This window comes from Corvus moneduloides, chromosome 6 (assembly GCF_009650955.1).
Source record: "Corvus moneduloides isolate bCorMon1 chromosome 6, bCorMon1.pri, whole genome shotgun sequence".
Taxonomy (NCBI): domain Eukaryota; kingdom Metazoa; phylum Chordata; class Aves; order Passeriformes; family Corvidae; genus Corvus; species Corvus moneduloides.
This window is the reverse complement of record NC_045481.1, coordinates 23,293,847-23,312,082: the sequence shown is the minus strand read 5'-3', so window position 1 is coordinate 23,312,082 and position 18,236 is coordinate 23,293,847. Positions and strand designations below refer to the sequence as shown.

Sequence of the window (18,236 nt, the reverse complement as noted above, 5' to 3'; positions counted from 1 at the left end):
GCCAATATGCAATTGGGAGGCACAGGGGGAGAGAAGGGGGTGGCTGGCTACTCTGCAGGTTGTGATACGTGAATTATAGGGTCAGAAAGTTCAGGTGCTCTTGTGAAATGTTATGGTTACATAACATTTTGAGGGGCACCTGTAGTTAGAAAAGGAGGGAGGGCCTAGGACAGAGCTTCGATACCCAGACAAGAGTAGAAGAGGAGGCTGTGTTGCCCAGAGCCTGGAACAGGTATCTCCTCAGAGGGGCTCCCTGAGTGAATCCAGAGGAGGTCTGGAGTGTATCCTCCTCACTCTCCAAAGTCGTGGCTTGGGAACTTGCTAAGACTGTGTTGAAATAATGGTGTCTGAAAAGCCTGTTGTATTGGTGTTTATCAAAGTATAGATCTTTCAATTGCTACATTTGCTGTCCACTTGGCCAAACCAGCAGGCTACTGGTCTTGGGGTTTCCTGGGACTCCTGCTTATGCTGAGCCTCTTAAAAATTAGCATCACTTTTCTCTTCCTCCATTCCCGATTTGAGTATTTGGTAACAGACAATTTGGTATGTTTGTGTGCAAGTAGCGTGGATTTTCTGTTGACTTGTTCTTTTGAACTCCTGGATGAATACCAGCTGGTCCTGATGCCTCATAGAAGATATTAGTTGAAATAAATTGAGTTATATCTTCCACTCATAACGCTTCAGATTTTTGCCATATGAAGAGGTTGTGTTGATGTGGAAACATCCAATAAATATAATGTCATGAATGATGGTCCAAGACCTCCCTCTTTCTTGAATGTTCTCCTTCCACACTGATCATCTTTTGACCCTTCTGTCAGGTTTCCTGATTTTGTTGTGTTTGAAGAGTTTTGACTTAGTTTGTAAAGCTGTTCTGGTGCCTCTTTTGGCCTAATTATGGTTTTACTTTTTTAGCTTGATCCAGCTTGCTGTCATTTTTCTTTGAAGGAATAATGTCCAGTTTTTGAGCTGGGTGGTTTATGTTCTTGTTGTGGTTTTGTTTGTTTGTTTGTGGTTTTGGGTTTTTGTTTTTTACTTAATTGTGGTTTCTTTACTCTGTTCTAAAATATTTTGCTAATATTCTCTAGGCTTACACTGAGCCTCTGATTCAGTGTCTTTGCACAGTCTTAGTGCCACTTGCAAGCATTTAATTTCTTAGGCTTTTCTTCTTAATTTCCATTTAACACACTTCTTTCCTTTTAGGCAACTTCCTCTTGTGAGTTATATATTGCTGTAGTGCTTTGGAGGTTGTTTCCTTTTTTTTTTTTTTGTCGCTGCTGCAAGGAAGCTGAATTTGTGTGCAGTGCAGAACCATTCTGTAATATCGATCATAGTCGCACTGTGCTGTTCTGGGTCGAATCACAAATTGTGCTGCTTCTTAAAAGTTTTCCTCAGAAAAGGGTATTTATGGAATCCAAAAATGCAGTCTCTGCATCATCCCTGTCATGATGCTTATTTAGCTTGCAAGGGCATTGTCAAAATTTCTTTACTGTTGTACACTTTTGCTTTTGCAGCATCTCTCTGTCTCTGTCTTTTAACATTTTAATTGACCTTCTGGATTTGGTGGTCCCCTCTGTCAACATTTATACCTACTTATGGAATTTTACAGGGCTTCTGTATTCTTGTTGCTGACTCGTAGTTTTCTTTGAGGTGGAGGTCCTCTCCTGCACTCCTCCATTGATCATTCATTTACAGTTTTTATGCTGATACACCACTGGTTATCTTCCTTCAGCAGACTCTTAGCAGCTAACCTCAGACATGTAATTCTCTATTTCAAGACTTTGGGTACATTTATACCATCTTCTTAGCTACTTGCTCTTGGTTCTTGTACACACATGAATATTGAATATGATGTTGTTGTTGTGACTGGTCCTTGGCAAAATTCAGGTAGGAAATACATTCTTTCTATCCTTTACCAGTCTCTAAAGAATAAGTCATCTGAACAGTGCACTCCGCTGTAGTTGTTGGCTTTCCTGGTAGTGTGTTTAAAATTACCCCAAAGCATTTTTAAAATAAAGTGCCAGCAGCCTGATCTCCTGGAGAGATCCTCAGAGATCAGGACAGTTGGTGGGGTTTTGGGAGTTCCCCTTCTGTTTTCTTTTTTCTCTTGAGGAATTTTTCCCATATATGTTGCCGGGGTGACAAATTGCTGGGTGCTTGGGAGAAACAAAAGACCTGGCCACAAAGGGAGGCGTCCAACGGGCTACTCTCTTTCACCTGGACTTGTGGGCTGGGGTTCTCAGCGTTTGGATGGAGAAAGAGGCTGCCATCTTTGTGGAGGGATTTAATCTGCTGCAGGCTTCTTCTTTTCTGCTGCCTTCCTTCTACCATGAGTGGAGCCTGCTCACTGGAGCAGCTGTTGCACCAGGACCCTAACACCTCACCTTACTAGAAGAGGGACCTGTTCACCATCTGCTCAGGTGCCTCAGGGAGAAACCCCAGGATTCCCAAGCCTGCCTTTCCCTGCCCCGCTGGGAGCCGAGCTGCGGCTGCCCTGCCCCCGCCGTTGCTTCGAGCCTTTGCTGTATCGTAGCCCCGCACGCCCTGCCTGCCCAGGCCTCCCGGGGTTCCCGCTGCAGCTCCAGAGTTCGATACATCTCGTCTGCCACCCGGGATTTGTGCTCGTCCCTGATGTTCCAGCCTGCTGTTCCTGAGGGTCCGGCTGGACACCGGGATCAGCTGCCCAGGGGTTTGTGAAGCCTTTGTTCCATCCCTTCCCGGGATCCCAGGCCGCCATTGCCGCATGCTCCCCGAGCTCGCTCCGGAGCGGAACCATCGCACCCGCCCCGCTCACCGGGAGCCGCCAGCGCCCCTGCCGGCTGTGATCGGAACTGCACCCGAGGGGAAAGGGCCTGACAGCCGAGACGGCTGGGACTGGGTTTGTGGTTCTGTTTGCTGTTACTGCTGTAGTTATTGTTGTTTGCTTGCCTGTTTATCCATATATATATAGAGAGAGAGACAGTAAAGAACTGTTCTTCCTATTCCTCATATCTGCCTGAAAGCCCCTTATAATTATAATAATTTGGAGGGAAGGGGGTTGCATTTTTCATTTCAAGGGAGGCTCCTGCCTTCCTTGGCAGACACCTGTCTTTCAAACCAAGACAACAGTGCTGGGTGTTTGGGCGAGAGAATGCTGAGTGATTTACCAAATTTTGAGAACAAGCTTATCTCTATAGGTATTGGGGACCTACCTGCCTGTGTAAAGGTTGGAGATACAAATTGAATAAGAGGGTCCATTATGATCCATTATGACTGATGGTCTCTGTAAGGAGGGTAGCACAGCCTTTTGCAGAACTAACCTTATTTTTACATTGCTTTACTTTCGCTGATGTGCAAGGTGTGGAGAAGGGAGAGAAGTTATTTTTCCCTTTCTAAGGCGTCTTTTAAATTTTCTGGTTAATTGGTCACAGTGTTTTTGTGGGTTGATGGTAATGTGCATGCTGACCTGCTGAGAACCAGGCTAAAAATCTCCTTGTGAAAGGTAAAGTATATGCAGTGTAATAGTCATCATGTTGTTGAGAGCTTGTCTTCTTTGCTAAAAATGGTATGAATAATCCAGGGTCTGTAAGTGTCATTCAGGAAATCTTCAGTTTTAGTCAAGTCAAGGGGCCTCATCTTCACAGAATTAATAGAATGAGTTGCTCTGAAATATAAAATGTCTCCTATTGCTATGATATTTTTTGTCCATTCTGCTACCGAGTTCTTATCAACGGTATAATGAACTCCTAATGGATAAAAGTTGTTTATTTTTGGGTGAGGAGAAGAGAGAGGATAAAACATCCATTTATGGCTAGAAAAATTGTTCAGGAAACTTCTTCTGAAAAGGCAACAAGCAGTTCAAAAGAGTTGGGTGAGTCTGTGACCCATTGGGTAAGTGATGACTACAGGACCTCCCAGCAGAAGATTTCTAATCAATTTGCAACACAGGCTCTCAATACCTCCTCTGCTAGGTATATCAGATAGATCCTTTTTCAGCTGGACGGAGACTGGAAAAGATTGAATCTCAGCTGTGATCCTGGAGAAATTTACGTCAGAGGTCAGAATAAAGCGTGGATCTCTCCTTTCCTGTTGTTTTGCTGCTGTTCAGCAGCTCATGTGGCTAGCATGTGATTGCAGAGAGAAGGAAGCCAAGAAGTATCTAGCACAGGAATCCAGCTTAGTTCTTCCAAGAATGAAACAGTGGTACGACAGAGTCAGTTTCTAGTAAGGTGTTTGTAAACCTTACTTGGGAAAGGGTGGGTGGCACATGGGAGACCTGATATATATGAGAGTCAATAGACTCTTCCCTCGAATGGAAAGGAGCAATGTTGAGAGTCTTTTTCTCAAAGGTTAAATCTTTAGGAATACTCTGGAGATAGGAGTGAAGTGTAGGCTGGCTGTGTCCTGGTCTGACCAGGCACACTAGAGCCACAGGCCTGCACTTGGCCACAAGGAGGACAAAATAAATGTGCTGCAGAGACAAGCAGGCTCCTGCCGTCTACCAGCGATCTCTGTGAGCTTCTGTGTTTGATGCTATTACCTTTTCTGTGCAGCTGCAGGCTTGTGCAGGGAAGAGGGGGGCATGCAGTTTGATGGAGATTAGAGCTTGAAGCCTCTAAACCACATGGTAGTTGTGCTCACTGTAGTCAGTGAGCAGTGCAGAGGAGGAGAGCCAGCCTGACTCACTGTGATGAGAGGCTGGGGATAGGCCATGTCTGAACAAAATTGAGCTCTGGCAAGTTTAGTCCTGTGTCAGTCTGTCTGTGCCATGTGGGTGTTAGGAAGGTTTATCCTTCCTGATGGTCTTTTAAGTTTCATGCTAAACTCGTTCAGTTCTTGACTTGCTATCTGGGATGGCACAGCTTGGGTTTGTCTTCAGTCTGCATAACCATAACTCAAATGTTTTACTCCTGACAGTGCCTTGAACTGGTAGGGCACATATGTAATCTCTTGGTGGCTCTTCCTACTAGCTCCCTGTGATGTCCTAACACCAAGACTGAATTTAGCACAGGTATCTTGTTGCTGATCCTGACCCAGGTTATCCAGTGGAGGGCACTGTTTGACACAGAAGTTTGGCCAGACATGGTTGAAAGTTACTTGTTTGTAAGCTAAATAGGTTGCCTGAGGGTAGCAGATAGCTCTGTTTGAGTCATAAATATTCTTCCTGTCTTAAAAATACATCAGCTGGATGGAGCAGTAGGGATTTTGAGGAGAGTTTTCTGGGGCTGGAGGGCACAAGCTGATTTTTAGCCTAACTACCAGATATGGCAACCAAAATATATGTGTTCTGAGGTCTTTGTCTTGGCCAGTGAGCGAGTCTTCCAGAATGAATCTATCAGCATCCCAGAAACATAGAGACGTGTCAGAGAAAGCATGCAGAAAGCACAAGAAGGTTTTGCTAGAAGACAGCCTGGGAAACTTGTCTGAGCTCGTGCCTGGGCTACAGGACTCTTGGGTCTTCTGCTCTGTGCTGACATGCTTCCATGAGGTTTATGGGCTGCACAGAACTTGTCTTCCTTAGTCCTTGTGTTCTGTACACTTCAGAGTAGTTTATCCAGGGACAGTTGCCAAGCTCCATTAGTAAAACAACCTTGACATCTAGGATATGTGCTGTCAACACTTCCTTTGCTTTCAGCTTTGATGTTCTTGTAGGTTCTCCTACAAGCACTCCTGGTGCTTGCAGGGTGAGCCTTTTCTTGGGACACTGCTCATTTGAAACTGTGTCAAAGTTGGCTGAGCCAGATTAACATCTCACTTATTTGGAGTGGTCAGGTTTCTGTCTCAGTCCTTGCCCTTATCTGGTTGGAAAATAAATTGGTTCAACTCAGGTTCAACTCATTGAACCCAGCAATTATTCTGGTTGGTCTTGATGGTCTTGTTTTCTGCCATTTTTAATGAGCAAAATTGTAATACCAGGTGATCAGGCCAGCTCTAGAGCAGGGGCAAGGTAAGCAGTGGGATGTGTGTGTGGACAGGAACATATATTTGTGGGGGAAGGTCAGGGCAGGCAAGACCTCCACTTTGATGGAGCCAGGTATTCATTCTGCTCAATTCTGTTGTAAAACCTTGCTTTGAATATCCTGACAGTTGTAAATGCACTGAGGAAACCTCTTTTAAGGCCCAATTGCAATGGGTATCTGTTTTTTTTCTCTTAATTTTTGGGTGGTAAAGAAGATTTTCATCTTGGTTGTGAAATTGGATTAGGCTCAGTTGAACCTGTACTGAGCTGTAGGGTAGTGGCAATGCTGTGGTTTCATGTCATGCCTCTGTTTATCCCCTCTCTCTCCTGCTCAGCTTGGCATTGCTGCAGGCTTTCTGGTCCCTCCAGTTCTCATTCCTAATGAGGAGGATGTGGAGAAGCTGGCCTACCACATCAGCATCATGTTCTTCATGACTGCAGGTGTGGCATCAGCCCTGTTCATCCTGGTCATCATAGGTAAGGATGTGGGAGTGTGCACATGAGACCAGATGGGACTGGGAAGATCAGCCGATGTGTGAATGGGGTCTGTGTGCCTGGAAGTGGGCTGGGCTGGAAGTCCATGTGGGGATGTGTCCTAGTATGCAGCTGACAGGGTCATGCAATACCATATCTTGCTGCTTCAAACCCTTGATGAGCAGGACATGTAGAAGGGAATGTAAGAGGTTGTGAGTGAGCCTGCTAAATTGTTAGTTTTGTCCCTTGCCTGCATAATAAAATCCTGGCATGAGTAAATCCTTTAAAAAACAACAGAAATCTTGCAAGTTTCATAGTCATCTTCCCTGCAAATGGGGTGCTGGGCCTTGGGTTATGTCTGGGACCTGGCTACCCCTTAAGAGTAGAGAGAAAGAGGCAGATTATATGGCGTCACAGGAGCAAGCTGTTCCCAGTTATGAGTGGAGAGAATAAAGCATGAAGGACAGTAGCAGGACACTAGAGGTGCAATTCCCCTGCTTAACACATGAAGTCAAAACCAGATCTTTAGCATGAAAGACTGGCATGTTCACTGGAGAGCTGTGTTTAGTTGCTGAATTCCATGAAATTTTTTGATAGGCTTCTCTTGCCAGTTTGTTCGTGTTGCTGGTGACTGAATCAGATGTAGACTTCAAATCATGTGGGGCAGGGAATAGACAAGGTACAAAAATGCCTGTCTAGCACCTGGCACAGCAGTATTGCCTGTGACTGGGATTTCTGGATGCTACTTTAATGCTATTAAGGGGCAGCAGATCACTTGGCCTGAAGTAAAACCTGGCAAAAGTTATTGTTCCCTGGGCACTGGCCACTGCAGAGCACTAGGCCACATTTGTCAACTGACTTGTCCAGTTCTGCTTTGTCATTTGTAAATCCACATAACACTTTTGCACCTGGCTGGTCATCCTTCTAGAGGCAAAGGCATTAATAGTCCTGAGAACTCTTTTGGTGCTGTTGGACACTGCCTACACAAAAAGCTAATTGAAGGCAAGATGTTTTCCTTGGCAAGGTAGCAGGAGTTACTGTTGGAAGAGAGCTGTTCTTTCCTGTTCCTGGATAAGTTCACACATGGAGATCAAAGCTTGAGGACAATGGTGTGTTTTGTACACTTGGTTCTGCTAGCCCCTCTGTCATCCCTCAAATGGCGCAGTGTGTGCTCAGGCCCCTCAACTGCACCATTACAAACAGATGTATTTTGTGTCTGGTTTCAGTCTTCAAGGAGAAGCCCCTGCACCCTCCAAGCCGAGCTCAGGCCTCGATCCAGTCAAGACCAACTGCGGAATATTCCTACATGCAATCAATCCTTCGTCTGCTCCGCAATGCCAACTTTTTGCTGCTTATGGTCACTTATGGTAAGGTCTGGCCTTTCTTCTTGTGCAGTTATCACTGCTTCTCCCTCCCTCTCTGCTCTGCTGGGGCAGAAACTGGCTTGAGTTGTTTTAGGGGAGCATAAGGATAGCTCCCCCTGCTGCCACAGACCAGGAATCCTTATAGCCCAGTACTCTTCAGCAGTGGTTATCAGCAGATGCAGCAGGGAAAAACGAAAGGAAGGCAAGCACACAGAGGATGATGTGCCCCTACAGCAGTTCTCCCGGTCTTTGACTGCTGTTCAGGGGATTTCCTTGTCTGTCTTTTTTTTCTAGTTGTTTAGTTAATTGCAGTGAACCAATCCAAGTGCTTACATAAGAAAAATATGGCAGTGTCTGAGTGCAAGTCACAGAACTGAGTGAAAGTCATTTCTGAAGGCAAGGATATGAATATGACTGCCAGGCATCTCAGTAGATGTCCTGTGGAGTATGCAGATGTGCAGACTTTGTCAGCTTCCCAGGCAGTCCCTGTGAAGCAATTGGAAGGAAGGAGAATCTTATGCCATCTGTCCTTGCATGCTGAATTTGCTGCTTGCTTCTCTTCAGTAGTCTTAGCCTCTTTATTTGAGGGCAGTGTGATGTGTTGAATCTATTCCCTGATGCTGAATTGGCATATGGAAAAGTGTTTTTCTTATTAGCAGAAAGGCCATTGTGGTCTGTGCCTGACTGCATAATAGGGTATACTGTAGCCAGCTACTGTGTGGGTAGTTTTGTCCTCACTCTTCCTACCAGCTTGCTATGGAAGCTTCTCAGGGGATCAGTTAAATACTGCTGAAAGTTCTGCACGTTCTGCCAGCAATTTTGTCTGAAAGACCTTGTGGATGAGTAGGCAGGTTGGAGAGAGTGAGATAGTGGCTTTGTACTTGAGGATGCTAATGGTCTTTGGAGTTGTTGGAATCTCTGCTCTCTTTCCTTCTCAATGCAATAGACTTCTAGAAATGCCCCTCTCAGATTGCCCTTAAACTCTGCTGGTTTGCATTGCAGCTGCTGGGTTTGGCTTTTTTTTTTTACATAGTACATAATGCCCTCTCAGAAAGTGAAGACAGAAAAACCTGTCAGGCAGACTGTGTCTAAAGCTGGATTGTATCATCTGCTCAGTTCATACTTACCCTTCAGGAAAAAGAGAGGGGAAAGCATTTTCTCTAATATGCGTAAACAAGTCCTAGAGGAGAGAGGAGGGCTCTCAGTACAAAGAGAGTGTTTAGAATCTGACCTTCCTAGGATAATTCTTTTCTGGCAGTCACAAACAGTGTGGAAAATCCGTTCAGTGGCTCATAATTCATTTTCTCTTACTGCTGGTCTGTGCATTTATTCTGTTCCTCTCTATGTCAGCCTCATGCCAATCTCCAGCTTGACTTGAGATGGTGACTGTTACTCAGAGAGGGAACTATGCTGTGAAACTTTTTTTTTTTTAACTTGTCTGGGTTTAAAATGGTGACAGTTTTTCCTACTCAAGTCAAAAGTTAAGTTGGCCAAGATTTAAGACATCTGCAGCCACATGAGTGCAGCTGAGTCATCCTGCCTACCTAACACAAAGATATCTGCAGCCTGTCGACTTTTGTGTTAGCATAGGATGTGTCAGGGGAGAGAGGGGCAAACCTGCTGCTTGTTCATCTCCTGACTCTAGAAAGAATGGGGATCCTCCCACAATGCCAAGTCAGAACAGGTCTGCAGACCTCTAAGGTCTTGGTATTACCAACAGTCAATGATTCCTTTCTTGTGGCAAGACTTACAATGCTAGAAACAGTGGTGTCACTGCTGCTATGTCAGTGCTAGTGAACTGTTTTTCAGGAAAGCCCTCAGAGAACCTTTTCCCCAAGGCTGCTGGCATTGCTTCCATAAAACTGAGGCATAACATGGAATGGACATAAAGGAATTCCAAGTCCATGAGGTTGGGCTTTGTATTGGAGAGCACATTGCTAGTGGGAGGCAGTAGGTAGGATAAGGGTGAGAAGTTCTGGGAAAGGTTGGTAGAATGGGAGTCATGAGACAGTCTTAAAGAAACAGCATTTGGAATGGTGGGGGGGCAATGAGGAGGAGGCAGAGCAATGAGAACTGCATAAGGAACCATTGTTGGGGTGGATTACAAGGGTGAACAAGAGAGAGACCAAGAGTCTGGCATGTAGGTAATAGGCTGCCTATCTGTCGGAGACCTGGGTTCTAGTCTGAGGCTTAATAAGAGCTCCTTTTGGAGCTGTAGGCAATAAAATTCCCTATTCTGGCCTCTATAAAATAGAGGAGACGCTGAGGTATCAAAAGTATTATTCTACACTGCAAGCAAACCATGGTAACTAGCTAAAGAATCAGGTGGTGCTGGAGCTTCAGATGTTCTGCTCCCAGCTACTAGTTCTGATTTCCCTCATCTGGGTGGGCAAATGGCCGCTTTCCTGTTGGAAGCAACCATTACCTGTTTTATGGACATTCAAACAGCTGTGATTCTCAGAGAAGCTTCACTGAGCAACTGTGACATATATAGTGCCTACTTTTCTCAGCCCTCACATATGCAATTTTGACACATTGTCTTGATTCTTAGACTGTTTTGCCTGACTCTGGTGCCAAGTGTTGCTGCTAGCTCTTATTTTCTGCCCAGCTTGGGAGCAGGGGCAAGGCCTTCTCTGTCTTGGAAATCACATGCATCACAGAGCTGCTGTAAAGCTGGTTTACTGACAGCATCAGGTAGCAGAGCAACATCTGGCTGTCTTCACGAGGCTGCTGTCCTCTTGGCTGGGTGAGAAATTGAGGTGCACAAATGAGTGGTTAATGTTTATGCCCAGGTTTGAAGTGAAGAAGCAGAAGGACTGTGCTGATCTGCCATACTCCCGTGTCCTGGCGCTGCAGCTTGTGGTGTCACCCAGTGAGCGGGGTGCTCCAGAAGTGGAGATAGGATGAAGCTGAATTAGGGTCTATTAGCTGTTTTGCCATAGCCAAGTGTTGCAACGAGACAGCTTTCAAGGCTGGAGGATGCCTCCTTGCTGTGAGATCTCTGGTTGTTCTCCCCCATCCCTGGCTGGAGTTTCCAGCCTTCCTGAGTAACTCTTGATAAGGATTGGGTAGATTCTCCTGCCTAATGAGCATGTCGCTACAGCCTCTGCTGTAACCTTCTGACACATGATTTTGAAGCAGGAAGCATTGTCACAGGCAATATTTGGGATCACTTGCGTAAGAGTCTTCATTTGTTGTCTGTGCCATACAGCTGTGGAGTGAGCTTTCCTTTATCACAGAATGGTTTGGGTTAGAAGGGATCTTAAAGATCATCTAGTTCTAACCCCCATGCCATGTGCAGGGACACCTTGCCCTAGACCTAGTCACTCAGAGCCCAGTCCAGCCTGGCCTTAAACACTTCCATCTACACCTTTGGGCAACCTGTTTCAGTGCCTCGCCACCCTCACAGTAAATTGTAATGTTGTCAGAGATGGTGTGTGAAGAAGTGTGATGCACCCTCCAGCTGCCAGTCTTGTGGCTCCTCATAGTGCTGTGTACTGCAACAGCTATCCAGTGTTCAGTGGAAGACTGGGCTAGGTGCAGGATTGCTGAGTACTTAAGGAGAGCGTAGGGGTTTGTTCTCTCTGTCAAAGCTCTGCCTGCTAGACTGCACTTCTGTATCCTGTATTGTTAGTTTCTGCTTTTAGCTGAGGCTTAGGAAAAGTAGGAAGGGGGAACTTGACATGTATCTGTTTTGTCAGGATTTCAGGCATCTGTGCCAGACTTCTTAAACTCATGGTTCCTTTTGGAGCCTACAGATGTGTAAGCTGCAGTGGTGAAATGTCCCCTTCCCTCCACCCATCAGGATCACTGAAGCCTTGAGGAGAAACCAACTGCAAATGTAAATGACTTTCTGAGAAGAAAGTTGTGCTGACTGTTACAGACCTCATCCACCTGGGGAAGGTTTCTCAGTATCACCCAAGGTGAGAGTGTAGCCGTTGCAGTACTGCTGGTCCAGTGCACATGTGGATGTTCTTGCCTGCTGTAAGCAAAGCTGTTGGGTTTTCTGCCCTTCTGAGAAGGCATTTAACCAATGAGAATTGCATGTATGATGGAGCAGAGTGTCTGGATAGGGCTTGACCAGTATCACCCCAACAGTTTCATTCTCACCTTGGGTGATACTGAGAAACCTTCACCTGATGATTGATGCTTGTAACAGTTAATCTAGGTTCTCTTTCAGAAATACAGTTACTTTTATGGGTTTTTTTCAGGCCTCAGTGATATCTTTTAAAATGCAAGACTTTTCCCATGCAGACACGCACCCCAGATGCCTGAGGGTAATGCTGTCTGTGCTTCACCAATCACCTCTGCTCCTGCTTATCTTCTGGTGTTTCTTGGCTTGGAGAGAATGTTACTTACTGGCTGTCAGCAGGGAGAATGCTATCAGGCTGTCTCTGGGAGGAAAACACACAGGTCAATGACACTTGTTAATTGAATCTCAGGTCCTTGTTCAAGGTGTGGTGCTGAGGCAGGTGCTTTTCTAGTATTCTGACTTGGCTGGGGGCAGAGGAGAAAGTTGCAGTGCTAAAGATGGATCTGGCTGTGAGAGAGGGTTGAGACCCTGTGAAGGTGTTGCAAGACCTTTCAGTACCAGAAATGTGCACAGCCCTTCCTCTAGCTGCTTAGGTAAGAACCATCCTGAAACTGCAGGGTGCTTCCTCCTGCATGCTGAGGCCTGGATGTTGGTCTGCATTTCTTTCAGTAACCCATGTCTAGTCTGGCTCACTCTCCTGAGACTCTGCAGCCTTGTTCTGGATCGATGGTCCCAAAGATTGCTCTCTTTGCATTTCTACCCTTTCACAAGCCAACAGGAGAGTAACAGGCTTTGAATGTGCTGCATTTTTATCCCCTTCTCAGGTCTGAATGTAGGTTGTTTCTACGCCTTGTCCACTCTGCTGAGCCGCATGGTGATCCATCACTACCCAGTAAGTGCATCCAACCCTCATGGCCCTCTCTGATGCTTGCTGTTGTCCAGCACTGGCTGCCGAAGGAGAGTCTGTGAGAAAGGCAATGTCACAGCACTCCTGGCTGGCTCTAGCACCAGTTGGATGTGCCTTTTTTCCTTTACACCACCCCATGCAAAAGCTGGTGAGCTCTAGAAAGGACATTGCACGTTAAATAAAAGCATTTACTTTTGAGAAAATCTTCCAGCAATTTCCTCTCCTTGTTTATGACTGTGATTTCTACTGGGACATCTGTTCCAGGAAGCTGCCCATGCTCCTGTTCTGGTGACAGAAGGGTGGGGTGCCTCAGTGCCTGAGCTATTGTACAGCTTACTGGTGGTACTGCATGCCACAGAGCTCTCTTCTGTGGTGCCCTATGGTGAGTCCCAGTATTTCCTAGTCAATCTGGCCCAAATCCTGACACCAGACAGCAAGCTTCATAGAGTTTATGCTAACTCCTCTGAGAGGATCTGCTTGCACTGGCCAGTGCACACCTTTTTCTCAGGGCTGGCTCAGAGACAATTGCCAGACCACTTTTTTTCACGGACCAGAAAGCACTGGCTCATAGTGGGCCCAAAAGTGTTCCTGGAAAGGCTAGTTCTGGTTAGTGTGTTATCAGCAGAAAACATGCATGAAGACTAACTTTGGTGTCTCTTCCTCTCTGGGTTTTCTGCACTTTGTGTTTTGTTGGGTATGACTTAGCTCTTGCATTTGTGTGAGTGTGTATGTGTCTCACCACAGGGGGAGGAGGTGAATGCTGGCAGGATTGGACTCACCATTATACTGTCGGGGATGGTTGGGGCTCTGATCTCCGGCATCTGGTTGGACAAAACCAAAACCTACAAGTAAGTCCCTTGTTTGCCTCTGTGCCCCCATACTATGCAAGGAGCAACCCTGTGCAGTTGCAAGTTGGCAGTCCAGAGACTGAATCATTGGGAGGATTTGTAGGGAAAAAAATAGGGTTCTTCAAAATCCAATTAGTTTAAAGTGAAGTTTGGAGCTGTGTGTTAGCCAGCACTGGGCCCATACAAGGCCTGGTGTCGGTGGTCCCTAGGGAGGCTTAAAGGGAAGATGAGATGGCCCAGTAAATGCTTTGTCAGGGATGAGAGAGTTCTTGGCACAAGCAGAATCAAGACTGTACCAGACCATTTCTCAGCCCTTACAAACCAGCCTCTGTGAATTTTTGTCCAGCTTAATGAAAGGCACATTGAATCCAGTGCCCAGAGGCATTGTGTTGATGGTGTGTTGCTGTTATTTAGGGCAGATATAAGGGTTATTGGGGTTACGGGTGGATGATTCTGTGTTTGTTGCCCGCTGGGTTGGGAAGGCAGATCTGGCCAGTATACCTTACCATCTGCAAAGGGACAGTTAAGAGTCTTTGCTTGTCCTGCAGCTCCCAGTCCTCAGGAACTCAGATCTCAGTGAAACACCTCTGTAGGATATCCCAGGGGATGGAGAGAGTCTCCTGTGTCTTATACTGGGTTCCAACCAGCTTTTTGGTTTCTCTGCTGGCTTTGAGAACTGTGCTATAACCTGTTGTCTGAGCAGGTTGGGTGAGAGGCGATATGCTGGTGAGATGACTTGAAAGCAATTTCAGAGTTTTATTCCTTGCAGCAGCTTTTCATCTGGGGGAGTCTTACTGCCATTATCCTACCTCATATCTTGGGCCAGAAAAGCACATTCTCACTGTAGACAGCTTAGATTAATCTGGCTAGCTGTGAGCTTGCAACTTCTGAAGTGGTCTCTGGCCCTAGCTCCCTGTAAAGTACAGGGATCAGAAATAGAAAATTGTCTTCTCTAATAAGAAAGAATGGTAGGTGAGGACTTCTGGGTGCTGGGGAAGAGGAGCCAGGTGACAAATACAGAGACTGGCAGGTCATTTGTTGCTGTGTATAGATGGTTATGTGGCACTGAGTAGTTCTCATATGGGAGTCCTGGGAAATAAAAACACAGCTGTTAGAACTGCACTAGCTAACCATGCAATGTGACTTGTGTCTCTTTCCAGCCTAAGGCTAGTGGTAAGGTAGCCTCAGCTGGCACTGCTAGACTGGATGATCTTCCTGGTTCTCCATAAGTGAGGTTAGGTTGCAGCATGAAGGCTTGAAGAGCTTTGTGACTCACCATGCAGAGATGGGACTTGAAATTTGGTAGAATAGGAGAGATAGAAAAAACCACAAATCCTGTGCTTGTTCCATATCCCCTCCTTCCTTGGAGGGATCACGTAGGTAGGCAGAGCTGGCTAACAGTGCAGAAAAATAGGACTATGCCATCCATGGAGTTTATCCTACAGACCCCAGGGACTATTGGGGGATAGTTTTAGCCTTAGGTGAGGAAAAGTCCTGCTAAGAATTCGTTCTCCATTACAGCCTACAAAATGGATTTCTGTGAAACTAGCACTTTTTTTTTTTTTTCTGAGTGCTACATAGTCTTTATTTAGCCCCATTTAAAAGTCTATTTAAAAAAACTGTCAAGATGCCAGATGTTCTAGGTGGGTACCCTCCCCCTTCCCTCTGTTGCTGAGATAGTGTCAAGAATAAAATGGTAAGCACATGGAAATGAGGAAGGAAAGATATCAAGTCCTTTTTTTAGTCAGTTTGAGGAGAGAGGGAAGCAAATGAATGGGATCCAGCTGTGACTGAGGGGAGCAGGGCAAGGTTAAGAACAGAAGGAATTGCAGAGCTCTACATGCATGTTTGATCTTTACTGTACCATCAGCAGTTCCTTGAAAGGGTGAGGCTGTGCTAAGTCAGGCTTTCCCCATCTGTCATGCTCGGGCACCAAACAGCCTTGCACTCTTGCTTTTATTTGGCGGGCAAGTCCCTGCAGCAACCCCAGCGCTGTTCTTGTTTTTGGAATAGCAGGCGCACATTTGGTCCATTCAAATAAATACGAGTTATGTAGTGACGAGCGAGCAGTGCCAGAACTGGGGTTGTCTTTGGTGGTATGGCTTGTTGAGAACAGCCCATCTCTGAATCATAGAGTCAGGAGAAGACCCTTAAAGTTTTGACATCAAGTTCCTGGTTCAGAGGACAGATGGGGTTTTGACACCAGGAGACTGTAGGGTAGTCTGGCTCAGAATGAGGTGTTTGGGGACTGAATTAATCATCACTTCTCTTTGGCTATGCTTTTCTTTTAAGTGCAGTGTTCACATGGCCTCAGGTCAAGCTGGTTGCAGTCAGCACTCCCTGCTTTTATTACTGCATCTCTATAAGGCAAGATGTCAGAAATATCCACCTCTCTCTCCATTGACTAGGCAGAGGACCCCAAGTAGTGTTTTAGGTCTGTACAGATCCAAAGTGCAAAAATTTTGGAGGAGGGAGGAAAGAAAATGGAGAATGGGGTGCTTGGGTCCCTTCCACTGAAAGGTGAGTGCTCTCTTAGCCTGACCTGCAATTTGGGCCTTCTTATTGTAGCCCTTTTCCCGGTTAGTCCTTGTGTAGTGGATATGTCATCACCCTGTTCTGCCATATGCCTTATATAAATAATACCAAGGCTGTCCTTTCTTCTGACCTTCATACAGGAAGAAAGGTGGCATAAAACTGGATGCCAAAGGATGAGGGTGTGGTGAAAACCAAAGCAGTCTTCTCCAATTCATCCCTTTCTCCAGCGTCTGACACCTCCGTGTCTTCAGCAATGAGATCCTTCTGGGAGCATAGGAACAAGGCCTTTGTTCAGGCTCATGTGCAGCCTGGAATATGCTGTCCTCATGCCAAAACCTCTGGAGGCTATCTCTTATCCCCCTCCAAACAGCAGAGCATCCTGGAGCTGCACACAACATCCCTGTGAGCAGTTAAAACTGTTGTATGTGGCTGTGCCCCTCAACCCACCTCCTGCTCCCTGCTTGTTCGTTTGTTTCCTCAGATGTTGCTTGACTCCACTGTTTTTGCAGCTGCCGTCCCCTCTGAGTCTTGTCCTGTCACTTTTGCTTTCGTCATGCAAGTGACCTTGTGAGACAAGGCTGGGCTGGGCCATACCCGTTCCTCACTCTGAGGCTTCTTCTGGAGTTGACTGAACAGCAGGAGTTGTGTTCTTCATTTCAGCCCTGTTCCCTGCTGGTGCTGGCCCTGTCTGGCTTTTTTTCCCCAAGGTTTCTTTTTTCTCACAGTCCCTTGTGTGAGCTCTTTAATCTGCCTTTTCAGAAGGTTTGGGAATATGACTGGAGGGCAAATGAATGTCAGGGTGGGTTAGGTTCATCTAAGTGACAGGCATGTCAGGTCCTTCACAGATCTCCCTCTGGCTCTGCCACAGAGACCTGGCACTGGTGCCTTCGTAGCAATGCTTCCGCGTGGGTGCACTGGGCTTCCTTTCCACACCCCAGAGCACAGGGTTGGGTTAACCCCAGTTTTTCTAAGGTAATGTGGCAGGATGCCTAACTTCCAGCCTGTACTCACTGCACTTACCAGCCTAAAGTCTCTGTTCCAGAAAATGAAAATTGTCAGAGCTGTCATGGGAGTAGGTTGCTAAAAACATTAGAATGCAGTGCAGATGTCCTCTGTGAATCTGCTTCTCCTCCTTTGTGCTTTTCTCACTCCCATGAGATTTATGGCTATGATAAGAGGCTTATTAAGCTAAAAGTGGGCATTTTTCCATGCCCTGGTACCCTTAGGGCCACAGAGCATTCTTATCCTCTGGTGAACAGGGTGTCAAGGGCCACTCCTGAGAACACCCTGCCCTCTGTGTTTTTCCCCAAAGGTTTTTGTTTCCCTATGCACCAGTGTCTACGAGTATCTCAGTTAAACCCTCTTCAAAATTTTGGGTCTTTCTTGGACTGCTGAGCACTAAATCTCCTTTTCTTTTCTTCTCCATCAGTGGTATGCTTGGAGGAGCAGGGTTTTGCTGAAGTCCGGTTTAGGAGAAGTCTGCTTGTGTGCTTAAGGCTGTTTCCTGCAGCAAGATTTGCATTCACTGCTGTCTGTTCAGATCCTGTGAGGGGCTGTGGTAAGCAGGCAGCAGTTCATGGCTTCAGGGTGCTTCCTGGTCTGTGATTCTCACAACACTCAAGTCCGTGGTCTTGTTCTTTCACAGAGGTCTGTTGATTAATTTTGTCCTTCTGCAGCCTAATGATTCAGGGAGGTCAGTGAGGAAAACTTGCTAGATGGGGTACCCATGGCAAGATCAGTTTTCTCCATTTTGTCTTCTACGTAGTTCTGCAGTTTCACTGAAGAACGCCTTCAAGAGGCTGCCAGCAGCTATGAGTCTGCCTGCTCTAGTGCTCCATGGGGCACAGCGTGTTCTGGGAAATTCTCTCTTGCAGCATGACTAGTGACATAGCATCAATGTGAAACAAAGTCCTGACCACATCTGGTCACTCTCTCATTTTTCACCTTTGCCTGGAGACGAGGGGTGAAGTGCAACACCTGGCAACTGTCAGGACACTGAAGAAGATACAAACCACTTGGAATACTTGAACCATAAGCCTAGAAAACTGAGTGAGATTTTGTGTTACTATGCTGAGACCTCTGCACTGAGCCCAAAGCTGGCTGTGGTGAGAAAAAAATTATAAAACTCCCCATGGGCCAA

General features: G+C 46.2%; 1 protein-coding gene across 3 annotated transcripts in view; it reads left to right on the top strand.

Annotated features, from left to right (window-relative positions):
- Positions 1-18,236, top strand: part of FLVCR2 (FLVCR heme transporter 2) — a 36,511-nt gene that overhangs the window by 6,346 nt on the left and 11,929 nt on the right. For all 3 annotated transcript variants that reach the window (XM_032113477.1, XM_032113479.1, XM_032113478.1), the window contains exons 2-5: positions 6,271-6,412; positions 7,636-7,776; positions 12,631-12,698; positions 13,458-13,561. In XM_032113477.1, the coding sequence (XP_031969368.1) occupies positions 6,271-6,412; positions 7,636-7,776; positions 12,631-12,698; positions 13,458-13,561 (455 nt within the window). The remainder of the gene's footprint in view (positions 1-6,270; positions 6,413-7,635; positions 7,777-12,630; positions 12,699-13,457; positions 13,562-18,236) is intronic.